Source organism: Paramisgurnus dabryanus, chromosome 22 (genome assembly GCF_030506205.2).
Source record: "Paramisgurnus dabryanus chromosome 22, PD_genome_1.1, whole genome shotgun sequence".
Lineage (NCBI taxonomy): Eukaryota > Metazoa > Chordata > Actinopteri > Cypriniformes > Cobitidae > Paramisgurnus > Paramisgurnus dabryanus.
This window is the reverse complement of record NC_133358.1, coordinates 11,489,836-11,502,973: the sequence shown is the minus strand read 5'-3', so window position 1 is coordinate 11,502,973 and position 13,138 is coordinate 11,489,836. Positions and strand designations below refer to the sequence as shown.

Genomic DNA, 13,138 nt, shown 5'->3' with positions numbered 1-13,138 from the left:
TTTAGTTATTATTATTTATTGAAGGTAAGCATTGTCTATGATCATGCAGAAAATTTAACTAACTAGCTGTTTATTTTGGTTACTGTATGTATATACGGTAAAGAATCTTTGTAAATGCGGTTATCACTATTTGTATTCTGCTGGAGTTAAACTGGTCGATAATACGGTTGTCACTACCGTAAATTATTGAAATGTGTTATGACCAGGATTAAGCACTAAAAGGTAAAGCGATGTCCAAATTTATTTGCAGTGTGCTTTGTTGCTTGGCAACTATAAACAGCATCCAGTTTGACCAATACTTTTTTGTTAATCGCACATTTTATTTTTTATTTAACATTCTTATATTTAATTATATTTCTGCTGCATTTTGACTAATAGCAAATTTTAACCTAGCAACACAGAGTATGTGGTTCATTTATTTAATAAATCTTATGAAATGAAACAAGAAACATATCAAAGTGTGTTTGATGTAGCACTTTGGTAAAACATCAAACTACAATAACATGTTTTTGTTCAAATGCTAATTCCACACACCACCGAATCCATGAGCATAATTGGGGGAGGACGGCGTTCCATTCAAAAGTGTGTATTTTCAGGGTCTGTCGCTCCCTCTGGGATTTCTGTCACACCACTAAGCAATGTGCAGTAGCACTAGGAATATTTTTTGTTTCAAAAAACAAACAAACTATGAAGGAAAGTAGACCAGGGGGTCTCTTGCTTTTCTGCAGTCACATCTCATGAATATACATGAGGATGGGTGTGTTATGTAAATTACACTTCAAAGTATTTTGGATCTGTTTCCTTTGGCATTTTGATAAAATAGTGTTTTAAATAATTAAAGTTTTAGTTAGGTTAAAAAAGGCCAGTATTGTAGAATTAGGTTTTTTTTAGATATACATATTTATACAATTAAATTTCTGGTTTTTTTATTTCAACAAAATATCAGCAAATTTGCATATCCCTAACAGTTTAGGTACTGCCTGAGAAAACTGAAAATTAGTTTTGTCCCTTACCTTCTGCTCAACTCATAATGAAAAAAAAAATATATATATATATAATGGCTCAGTGACATCACTGAAAATGGCTTTCTGACATCATTTTTGTCGGAGTGACATCATAGTCTTTTCGTGAATGCATTAAGGCCAATATTTCACAGTGTTTTTACTTTCGTAATTTTTTACAGTTGTGTTTTTTTTCTGCATAAAGATGAAAAAACATAATAATAATTGTTAATAATGTGGAGTGGTTACTTCCATCTCTGTTTTATTTAACTCCGTTAACAATATTCAACATTTACAATGTAACATAGTTGGCACCAATGCCACCATTTGCTGAGAATGTGCCAACTCCTCTTCCTATTTTAGACCTGAAAGCAAAAGAAATTCACTTCCAAATCATTACCTCTTATATCATAGACACTGCTTGATTCATAAGTAATGACATCGCTATGTCACAGACGCGCACAACTCAGCTTAATAGTACACAAGACGCATGGCAAACTAATTGGACACACTTAATGCAGGGAAATGTATTAATTTCCCATTTCAATAATCCAGTGCCAAAAGGCACAGCAGATGCCAATTTTTATGTGGAGCGTATTCTGAAATATACACTCTCAATTACCCACAATGCTCAAATAGGCTGTCTGCAGTATAAACACTCTGCTGAGGTTCTGACATAACGTATTAAAACTATTTAAAATACTTAAAATAACTTTTTTAAAGGTTAGTATTGATAGTTTAAGTAAAGAGGACAATCAAGTTCAAGTAACATAATGATGAGTACGTTTTAAAGTATGTTAAGAAATTAATTGAATTGGAATGACTTTGTAAGAATTTTAATTGAATGAGAACATACGATCTTATATTAATAGAAACCCATCGATTGGAATCTTTGCCTCTGTGAAGCTCTGCCTCAATTATTGAACTGAAGAAAACGCAATGACCAATCATACATTACATCATTATCTGGGTCAAGACAATCTCTTCTGAAGTACATCAACCCCTTCAATTACCAAACACAGCCTTAGAGAAAGAGAAATACCCACGATTTTCATCTTCGGTTCTCATTTAGAAACCCCATCTGAGACAGGAAAGTTGGAGTTGGTGGTTGATTATGAAACCGTTAAATTACTGTACGAGTCTCTGAATCTACTGTAGCTGTGACAAAATCAGGTCACCGTTTCCAAGTCACGTCTTCAAAGTTGCAAAAGTTTACTTTATAAGTAAAAGTTAAATAACTTTTGAAATTATACAATTTGTGTGTATATACACATATACACTGTGTAAAAACAATTTTGCACTAGAAGCAAAAGTGTCTGACATCACACTGTTAAAAGCTACAGAAAATGTACAAAACTGTACTTTTTCTGTTGCTGGGGTGGTCCCCTAAGCCCTAAGGTTTAGTTGAGTACCTTTACAGGTATATATTACATTATTCAATGTTGTAACTTTTGGGGTACATTACTGTACATTAAGAATCTATTGTGTGCCTTTAAAGGTACAGTAACTGTTTTGGACTCCTAAAATTTAACTGGTATAAAATTGTTCCTTAAAGAAAAACACTTTTTACTAAACCATAAGCATAACTATGGTATCATTAGAAAAAAGACACTTTGAGCTTCATTTTCCAGGTTCCAACATTATTTTTAAGTTAAAAAATGAAAAAAGTTAGAGAAGATGAAGTATATTGGATTAAAGAAATGTTTGCATAACATCTTTTTTTATAACTAAAAAACTTAATGATAAATATGTGTGTGAAACCTAGAAATGCAACGATCCCAAAGCTATAAGTCTAAAGAAGTTATGTTTCACGATAGAGGTCAATAGGCCCAAAAATGAGGTTCTTGCAAGAGTTTTTGTAAGATTAGTGCCTTTTCTAAGTGCCAGTCAGCCCCAAAATAAAAGTCTTTTGTTTACATGCATACACGTTCGTTCTTATTATTATTTATCCTTATGTTAGAATTTAAAATGCAGTTTCCACACCATGAAATAAAGCATCACACAAAGATCGTCGGATTTGTTATCTAATTGGCTAAACGTTCTGTCTATCATTATTTTCCATAAAGTCATCGGAGGAACGAGCGAGTCAAATGACGTCACAATTTTGACAGCGCTGTTTGGATATTATGTATTATACTCCCGCCTACTTTTAAAAACAAAGTTTGAACGCGGGTTTAAGTGTTTACTAGAACCTAAAGTGTAATCTCATAAACAGTGTTACGACATAAATAGTCCTCAAATTCTATTACAAGATGTTCATGCGAAATCTGATGTAAACAACAGACTATATATCTATATTTCACAGATTATACGCTTTGTGGACAAAAATGGTCATTGGATGTATTCTATTAGACGGTTTTCATGGGTTTTTCACACATCTGAAACAGACTGGATTTGACTCGCAATCATTATATCAACACAAAGTTAAGAAGTCCCGTTTATATTCTGCATGATGTCATCCGGACTATATTAAAATACTATATTTATGATGCTAGAGCATCTGTATCTCAAAACAGAGACCATACACTGATGCTAAACCCATAGACCTTTTAAACGATGTATAGTAATGTTAATATTATTAATGTTTGTAGACAGTAGGCTATATAGATATTGTCAGCAGCATTAAAAAACTGACATCATCCCGCCTACGAATTAGTGCGCGTCGAGAGGTTAAGGTACACAATAGGTCGGTCCTTAGGGTATAACATTGTACCCAAACATGTACAACATTTTAATGTGTTGCATACCCATTTTCTGACAGTGCAGTTCTGCTCCCAAACCAGTAACCCGTGTACAGCAATTTAGGGCATCGCAGACACATTCATGACACTAAGATTATCAAAAGGTGGGCTGCAAAATGATCCTGCCTTTAAAAATTCATTGCATGCATCCTTTGCGAACAAAGCCAATTTTTGCAATGAACTCTAGGTACACAAAAACACACACCAAATAAATTTGACACCTACTTTACATTCACAACACTGAATTAGAATTTCAAACATGCGAGTGCCCTTGAAAAACAACATTTTATTTTTGTCAAACCGCTGTTTTTTTGTGTTTGCAGACGTGCAGCAAACAGTTTGCCACAAATGCTTACCAGATGTTTGCCAGAAAACTATATATTTTGTAAGGGTGTACACAAACGTAGCGTGTGTAGTTAGGTCAGTGGACAGTGATGGATCTTATTCATTTTAATGCCGGCCTTTGCATGACAGTGGCAAACTGCCACCATCAGAGAACAAAGCTGGCGCCCCCTACAGACACTGACCCCCCCCCCTCACCCACCATTCGCTTTTTCTGTCCTATACTGTACATCTTTTGCTTTCCTTTGTAACCAACGTTCCCCCTCTGAACGCTGAATCAAAACACTGTTTGTCTGTCCCGTATGTCACTGCAAGTCCAAAGCAGAGGCCTGGATTCGGTTGAAAGTTTGATGGGGACAAAAGCAACCATCCCCATCTGATAGATGAGAAGAGCGACCTTCAGTTTATGCGAGTCTGCAGGCGACCAGTAACCTTGGATTTAGGAGAGTGAGTGAGTGAGGATGGATGGCATGTTTGTGAGGGGACAGAACTCAGCGTGGTGTCCGGTGCACTAAAAGCACTTCTGTGACACAAGTGGTAGCAATCAAATCCACACAACCACTAATAAAACTTGATTTCTGCTCAGCGGTGTCTACTGCTGTGTTTGTGTGTGTGTCTACATCAGTGATACATGTGCTCCTCTCTACATGCCAAAAAAAAGCATATTGCACCCAATATTAATTAAAGCATTGGGTTTCTACTAAATACAAGGTTGATAACTAGACAACACACATTTTTTATTGTGTGTTGGGAAATAATATAGGGAAATAATTCGGACACAGTGCAACTCATTGCTTTTCAGGTAATTCATAGTTATAACAATGCGTGCTTCTTTTACCTTTACATTTAAATAGTCTTTGTGCAGAACCCACCTCCATCCCCAGCTCCACCTGCCTAGATCTGTTTACAGTCTACTTTTCCTAACAATGCAGCAGTATTACTTGCATACCCAATGCTTCATGTGTATTAGCAGTAAAATACCAAATATATTGACATGAGTATTAGCATACTAAAAAACTGTCTACTAAAATTTAGCTATGACCAGTAACAGGTGCAATGAGGAAAGGCAGCAATAAGATGAAAATATCCGAGCTAAACCATCCACAATAATTCCACACTCCTCTTACTGTATATCAACAGTAGTCTAATTTATGTAAATTTTCATTTCTCCAAAGAAATTTAAGGAGAAACGCCGAAAACGAAGTTGAACATAAACCCTATTAACTCCCCTGAGCTATGAAAGATCATCCTCTGAGCATTGAAATATTCCTCAGGGAAACGTGTACAAACTGCAGTCATCTCATTTGCATAAGCAGTCATGATTCGACATTTCATCTCCTAACGCAGCAGCTTCAAAGCCCCCGTCGTATATTCTTTGGAGAGATAAGTGTTAGATTACACTTTTAGATGTTATGACTCTGTGGGGGCAAAAATAAGAAACATAAACACATCCGAGCGATCGCATTGGGCGAAGAGGGGAGGGGCAGAAGAGACGGCATTTGAAGTTGATATTTGATATTTCATAGAGCTTCATCTCTTATCTGTATAAATCAGCATGAGCATTTCAGTGGTCAAATTGCTTTCGATCGCAATCCGCCCCTCACACCCCATGTGTCACTTTCTCTCTCCCTCTCTCCATCTCCTGTGGCTGTCTGATAAGAACTACTCACTTTAATTCACTTTTTCTGCAGTCAAACTTTCCATTCAGCACACGGTACACAACTCTGTCTGTCAGTCACACTCGCTGCCGTTCTTTTCATCTTTATGCAGAAAAAGTGCATGGCAAAAAACTCACTTATCAGTATATTTTCCTATTTTGTTTTGTTGTTTAGTACAAAATATTCAAATTTCTATACCAAAAATTATAAGTTTTCTTAAAAACATTTAATTTATTTTAGATAATATATCTTGTATATATCTTGTACACCCATGTTGATTAGAGTATTAAAAACTTCTGCAATTAAGTTGCAATTAATCACGAGTTAACTCATGACGATTAATCTAGATTAAATATTTTAATTGGGAGATAGTTTCACGTGCGCACACAAAACTAAACTTTATTTAATTTTTTCTCCATGTCCTCTTAGGGGCTCCGTAGTTAAGTATATATGTTTATATACAAAAAAAATAATTTTCTTAAAAACATTTAATTTATTTTGGATGATATATCTTGTATATATCTTGTACACCCATGTTGATTAGAGTATTAAAAACTGTAAAAAAAATTGGGTAAATATAGAACAGGTTAAAATGTGCAATTAATTTGCAATTATTCACGAGTTAACTCATGACGATTAATCTAAATTAAATGTTTAATTGGGAGATAGTTTCACGTGCGCACGCAAAACTAAACTTTATTTAATTTTTTCTCCATTTCCCCTTAGGGGCTCCGTAGTTAAGTATATATGCTTTTTTATACAAAAAAAAAAATCTTAAAAACATTTAATTTATTTTAGATAATATATATTGTATATATCTTGTACACCCATGTTGATTAGAGTATTAAAAACTGTAAAAAAATTAGGGTAAGTATAGAACAGGTAAAAATGTGCAATTAAGTTGCAATTAACAGGGATTAAAGTGAAAAAAATTCTTCTGACTGAAATTTTTTTCAGGCCAAGTCATATTCCTTTAACTTACACTTTATGTAGGCGAGACCAATAACATTTTAAGGGGAGATTTTTTTGCCATTAATTCCATATTAAAGTCTCCTGTAGTATATAGGTAGCTGTAGTTTACAGGGAATTTCAGATTAAGGCGAAACAGCTAAATAACTCACTATATAAAAAGAAAACATGAATATCACCACCTTTAATGAATCTTTTATTAATTATTAATTAATTAATTGTAAATGTATTAATTTGAGCATTTACTAATATTTTTTTTTAAATCAAAGTTGAAACTGTTAACATTAGTGAATGCACCATGAACTACCGTCAATTACTGTAATGACATAAACAAGAATGCTTATATACTCTATATTTTCATTGTTTGTTCATGTTATATAATGCATTTACTAATGTAAACAAATACAACTTTTTTATATCATATTATTCAGTACACAAACAAATAATCCAGGGTCTGTTCTGTTCACAAAACAGCTTACAGTCACAGCTCTTATACAGTAACGTTATGTATGAATATAAATCCTAAACGAGTAACTCGAGTCAAACTCGTGTACAATAAACACAGTCTGTAACCATAGTGAAAGATGTAAAATGAATGACTGTACCTTTATCAACAAATTATTATGTTACAATAGAGGCAGCGCTGATGTGCTATTTTGTGCGCAATGTTTCTGCTGTTTACTTTCTCCTAAGACCTAAATGGCCGTGTTTATATGAGGATATTTGCAAAGACTGGATTTTTGACGCATATGTTTATTTAAGGCCAATAAAGCGGCAAAAATACTCACACAATGAGAAGCGAATGCGCGACTTTGCGTGCCCATCTGACACAGAAACAGCGGCCGCATTTTGCACTGTTGTTTAACTTTGAATGGCTTAAATCACTTGTTTTTAAACTGTGGTGCTTAAATATGTGTACAAATGTTAAGTTTTTGTGACCACACGCAAATGCAACTGCAAGAACCGACATGTGGTTGACATCAAAGTCCCGCGAGAGCATTTCGGAAGCAGTCTCCTCTTATGATTCCTCGAATCGCTCTCACGGGATTTGGATGTCATCTGCCTCCTGGTTCTTGTGGCGCCACATGAAGTTTACCCACGAGTTTAACAAACCCGTTGTATCAGCCACTGGTTAGATCAGCAGTCAAAAACGGGACGCGGGTGATCACGTACGGGGGAAATCATTTACCCCCAAAATACAGCACCCCTAAGTTAGTCATACTGTGCAATGACACGCAAGTTACCTGGCTTTTTGGTTTTCTTAGCCCACGAACTGAAAGCCTTGCCAATCTTCATCATTTCGCTAAGTCAATCTCCAGGTCTTTTACACCTTTATCGATCTCCAAAACATCGGAGCCTTCCTGCATTATAAGTTTGTCCATGCTAGCTGAAATAAAGTTTTACCTCAGCTTAACGTGATACAGCCAGAAAACCCGGAGTGGATCCGGTGCGTGGTGGTTACAGAACGCTTACAGTGGAGAGAGGAACGTGATTTGGCTCCACTCCAGGCTTTGATCACATCCCACTTAAAAAGGTGAATACACGACTCGTCTTTATGAAAAGTGAATTTAATAATTTTTCAATTGACGGAAATCCGTCTAGCGACGGAAAACTTTAATCCATGAATTAATCATGAATTAACTCATGACGATTAATCTACATTCAATATTTTAATTGATTCACAGGCCTAATTTTTATATTTTATGATTGATTTTGTTGTGTTGAAAATAAATTTACAGCAAAGCTGTTTATGCATTAAACAAAATAAATAATAATAAAAAGACTTTCAAATAAAAAATCTTAATATTTTAAATAATTTCATTGTGACATCATCCGTGCATAAAAATAACCTTTTTTTTGCCGCTTATCTTCACTGAAATTTTCTTCAGCAAGCAATTGTTATTTTTTGCATCTCTTGCAATGTACATGTCGAGAACGATGCAATGTTCTGTGTGTGTTACTTCAAGTAATACAATAAAATAAACAAATACATAGACACGGTGCCACTTATAATAAAAAAGTATGGTAGTCCTCTCATCGATGTTGCTAACATACTGTACCAAGGTTTGGAGCCAAATGCTACAACATGAATAAACCTGGGGATGTGAAACTGAACTCTACATACCACAAAATCAAACCAGGTGTGAAAACAGTTTAAAAATCGATTTGGATGACAGCCTAGTCACTTTGTCTTTATTGTACTGTACTTTATTGCACGTACAAAGGGTATTCAGAGCAAGTAAACATTTCATTAATGCATGTATAATGTCAACCTACCTCTCCTCTCCCTGGGACCCGCCGGGCCACTATAAGCTGAATCATGCCTCTTTTGTTGCTCTCTACGGACATGGACTTGCGAAGGGTCTCCATTGCATCCTGGTTAGTTTTATCCAGTAGACCCTCTCCGTTGACGGCTATGAGCTGGTCATTTACCCTCAGTCGGCCATCCTGTAAATATACATACAAGACCATGTAGATATCTCTGAGCTACAAATAAAATATGAAATGAATAGTAATATGCGAGTAATAAGTCTTGTAGCCAATCAGAGAACTGCTGTTCACCTTGCATGCGGCTCCTCCAGTGATGATAGACTTGACGAAAATACCCAGATCAGCGTGGCTCTCTTTAGATCGGTTGCCTTTGACGCTGACCCCTAATCCTGCCGAGCCTGAATCGTTGAGTGGGATGTCAAAGGTCATAAACTCTCTTGTACCATCCGGGGTAAGAATTAAGTCATCCTGTTCTTCTTTCTATAGAAAAAAACAAAATGATATTGAGAAGTTAAGTGCCGAGCCCCTAAAGTGACATTGTAGTAAAAAAATCTAAAGTTTAGTTGCATGTGCTCATGCAAAATGATCGCGTGCGCATGTGAAACTTTCACGTGCGCACATGAAACTTTCGCACTCGTAACTAAACGCAATAGTTTCAAGTACGAATGCGAAACTAAACTTTATTTAATTTTTTCTTCATGTGCCCTTAGGCGCTCCGTAGTTAAGTTTAGTTTTGTTTCACGTGCGCATGTGAATCTATCGCGTGCGGACATTAAACTTTCGCATGCGCACACGGAACTTTCACCTGCGCACAAAAAACTAAACGCGATAGTTTCACGTGCGCCAGCAAAACTAAACTTTATTTTTTTTCTCCATTTCCCCTTAGGGGCTCCGTAGTTAAATATATATGCAGTATGACATTTTTTTTTTGCAGAATTTTTTTAAAAGTTTAGTTTTGCGTGTGCATGTGAAACTTTCGCGTGCGCACATGAAACTTTCGCTTTCACGCGATAGTTTCACGTGCGCCTGCGAAGCTTTCAAGTGTATGCTATACTAAAGAAATCAAGTTTTTTATTGTTTATCAAAAAGCAATAATCTGCTCCACCGCTGTGACTATATGAGTGTTATAAGTAAATTCAGTATTCGATTTCATGCGATAGTTTCACGTGCAACTACTGCGTGCGCACGCGAAACTAAACGCGATGTTTCACGTGCGCAAGCAAAACTAAACTTTATTAAATTTTTTCTCCATTTCCATTTGGGGCTCCGTAGTTAAATATATATGCAGTATGACATTTTTTTTTTTTTTGCAGAATTTTTTTAAAAGTTTAGTTTTGCATGGGCAAGTGAAACTATCGCGTGCACACGTAAAACTTTCGCGTGCGCACATGAAACTTTCGCTTTCATGCGATAGTTTCACGTGCGCCTGCAAAACTTTCATGTGTATGCTATACTAAAGAAATCAAGATTTTTTTATTGTTTATCAAAAAGCAATAATTTGCTCCACCGCTGTGACTATATGAGTGTTTTAAGTAAATTCAGTAATAAATGTTAAAAAAGCTTGAACAACTTAGATTGGTATGACCTGGTTTTCAGCAATAGAAGTCATTAAATGGATGATTCATTCAAAATATATTATCTATCTTTATTCAAAATGAATTAAAAGTAAAATAAAAAGGTTCTGCGCACACTCACTCACAATGGCTGAAGAATGCCAGGTGCTTGGCTTTAGCCCAGCTGCAGAAAGCAAAGAGGCTCGAGATGAGTTATAGAGATTCAGTCAAGCGTTCAGGTGAAGCCCATATCTCCCCTTCCTTTCATAATGCACCTCACACACACTGCATATACAACCTGAGCCGAAGCCGTTGCCATGGCAACCCAGGTGGCTCTCAGCACACAACAGCAGCTCTTAGGTTAAGAATCAACAACCAGGTGAAGAAGCCAGGAGGAACACACGCACCACCTTCATGGCAAATGCTACACTATTCAATTTTCAACCAGTCAAGTATGCAAAAACAATAACAGTCTATTTTAAATGGACACAATGAAGTACCGCACACTCGCCTGCTCTCTTACACCCAGGAAAAAGCCTCTTGAGCGGGCGCCGAGATCCATGATGGATATAAACGTGGATGTTGAATGAAGAGGCATCTTTGTGAGTTTTACCAGAGCTCTCAGTTTTGACAGATGTGTAGTGTTTGCCATCTGCTCCATGACAACTGAGAAATATGAGTTCCCCGAATATTTCTAGCACTTTGAACGGTTTCCAAAACACAGAGCCTCATCATTTACGCCCATTGGATTTATTATTATTAAAAATAGCTGAGTTATTTAGATGAGATGTACAGGATAGCAATATGTATTTTGAGAGACGTATCTGGCCGAGCCCTTAGGAGCCATTCGCATTTTTCGGAGGTTTGGCAGGAACTTGAAGTGATAAATCAAAAGTAGAGAGTACGTAGCACTTTACAGATTGTGTCAATCAATCAGATCCATCAACCAAGACTTTTAAGACAAAGTTAAGGTAATACAATTCTGCTACTTCATGATTCTTGACACAATCCAAATACCAAAACCACAGATGTGATTTGGCAGACATTACCAGTATAGATTTTTACATTTTCTGAAATAAATGTGATTGATCGTTGTGCAAAGAATCTAAGAAATACCGGTACAAAAGCTGACACTGGGCATTTTTGAAACAACCCAGCATTGCATAGGTTTATTTATTAACCTAACATGTGTTGTCCAATATTTACCCAGTATTGGGTTAAACATTTGCCAAAGGGAGTTGTTGCTTACTGGACTGGAATTGGCCTCTTCAAAGTCTCTATGATATTTTGTTCTCTATATGTGGCATAGATCTATCACCTACGATAAGATTAGGAAAAGTACACTTGCACCAAGTGCTACAAGTGTTAAATAACTGATTTATTCAGCCAAGCAAGGTCTAGATCATTGGAATGTATGCACCTGACACACTCATGACCGAGCTTTCTGCAGACAACAGTTTCAAAGTCTATAACATGCAGCACTTTAAAGTCATTTACCATGTAACAGTTTGCTTGAAGGTCTTAAATTATGTTATTAACAAGCGGCTCATTTTCACAAGCATTTACGACACGGAATTTCATTCACCCGCTGACAGAAGAAAAGTGCATCACTTTATAAAACCGCATCCAGCTCGACCTGGCCTATTGTGTTTGGGAGTAATTAATTCATTCATAAGCAGACTGGATGGCGTGCATTCATTGCAGGCTTTGTTTTGAGAGTGAGCTTGAATTATACTGTCACTGCACAGACAATGAAGAGAAGAGCCCATGGGAGATAACACGGTGTCTGAACGCAGTACAGCCCAATACCACACGTCTACTGTTCTCTCTCATTCCACTGGGATACAGAGATAGATTAAAGAGAGAAAAATAAACCAAAAAAAGAGCAAGTTAACTACCAAAATTAAGTATGCCAACTTAAAAAGGATGAACTAACAAATGAACAAAAGACTACTCTAATAACTCACAATACCACAAATTAACAAACAAGAACAAAATAACCTAAATAAATAAATAAAAAATAAAAATAAACTAATGTATGATGAACCAGAAAGACAAAAGTGCTAGCAAGAAAGGAAGGAAGGAAGAAGGTAAAGACAGAAAGAAGGAAGGAAGGAAAGAAGCAAGGAAGGAAGGAAAATAAAGGAACAAAAAATAGGAAGGAGAAGAAAATCAAAGAAGGAAAAAAGAAAGACATAACGAAAATAAGGAACAAAGAAAGGATGGAGGAAAGTTACAAAGAAGAATAGGAAGAAAGGAAGGAATAAAGAAAGAAGGAAGAAAAGAAAGAAGAAACAAAGGAGGGAAGAAAAAACAAAGAAAGGATGGAGGAAATGGGAATGATCGAAGGAAGGAAAGATGGAAGGAAGGAAGGAAGGAAGGAAGAAGGGAATGAAGAAAGAAAGAAAGAAAGAATAAAAAGAAATAAACAAAGAATAGAGGGATGAAAAACAAAGAAATGTGGGAGGAAATAACAAAAAAGGATGGAGGAAATGGGAAGGTTCAACGGAAGTAAGGATGGAAGGAAGGAAGGAAGGAAAAATAAAGAAACAAAAATAGTAAGGAGAAGAAAATCAAAGAAGGAAGAAAGACACAAAGAAAAG

At 36.0% G+C, this 13,138-nt stretch overlaps 1 protein-coding gene across 3 annotated transcripts in view; it reads right to left on the bottom strand.

Annotated features, from left to right (window-relative positions):
* pard3aa (par-3 family cell polarity regulator alpha, a) overlaps positions 1-13,138 on the bottom strand; it is a 556,247-nt gene that overhangs the window by 222,372 nt on the left and 320,737 nt on the right. For all 3 annotated transcript variants that reach the window (XM_073813113.1, XM_065294770.2, XM_073813112.1), the window contains 2 exons: positions 9,274-9,462; positions 8,989-9,159 (listed from right to left, as the gene is read on the bottom strand). In XM_073813113.1, the coding sequence (XP_073669214.1) occupies positions 8,989-9,159; positions 9,274-9,462 (360 nt within the window). The remainder of the gene's footprint in view (positions 1-8,988; positions 9,160-9,273; positions 9,463-13,138) is intronic.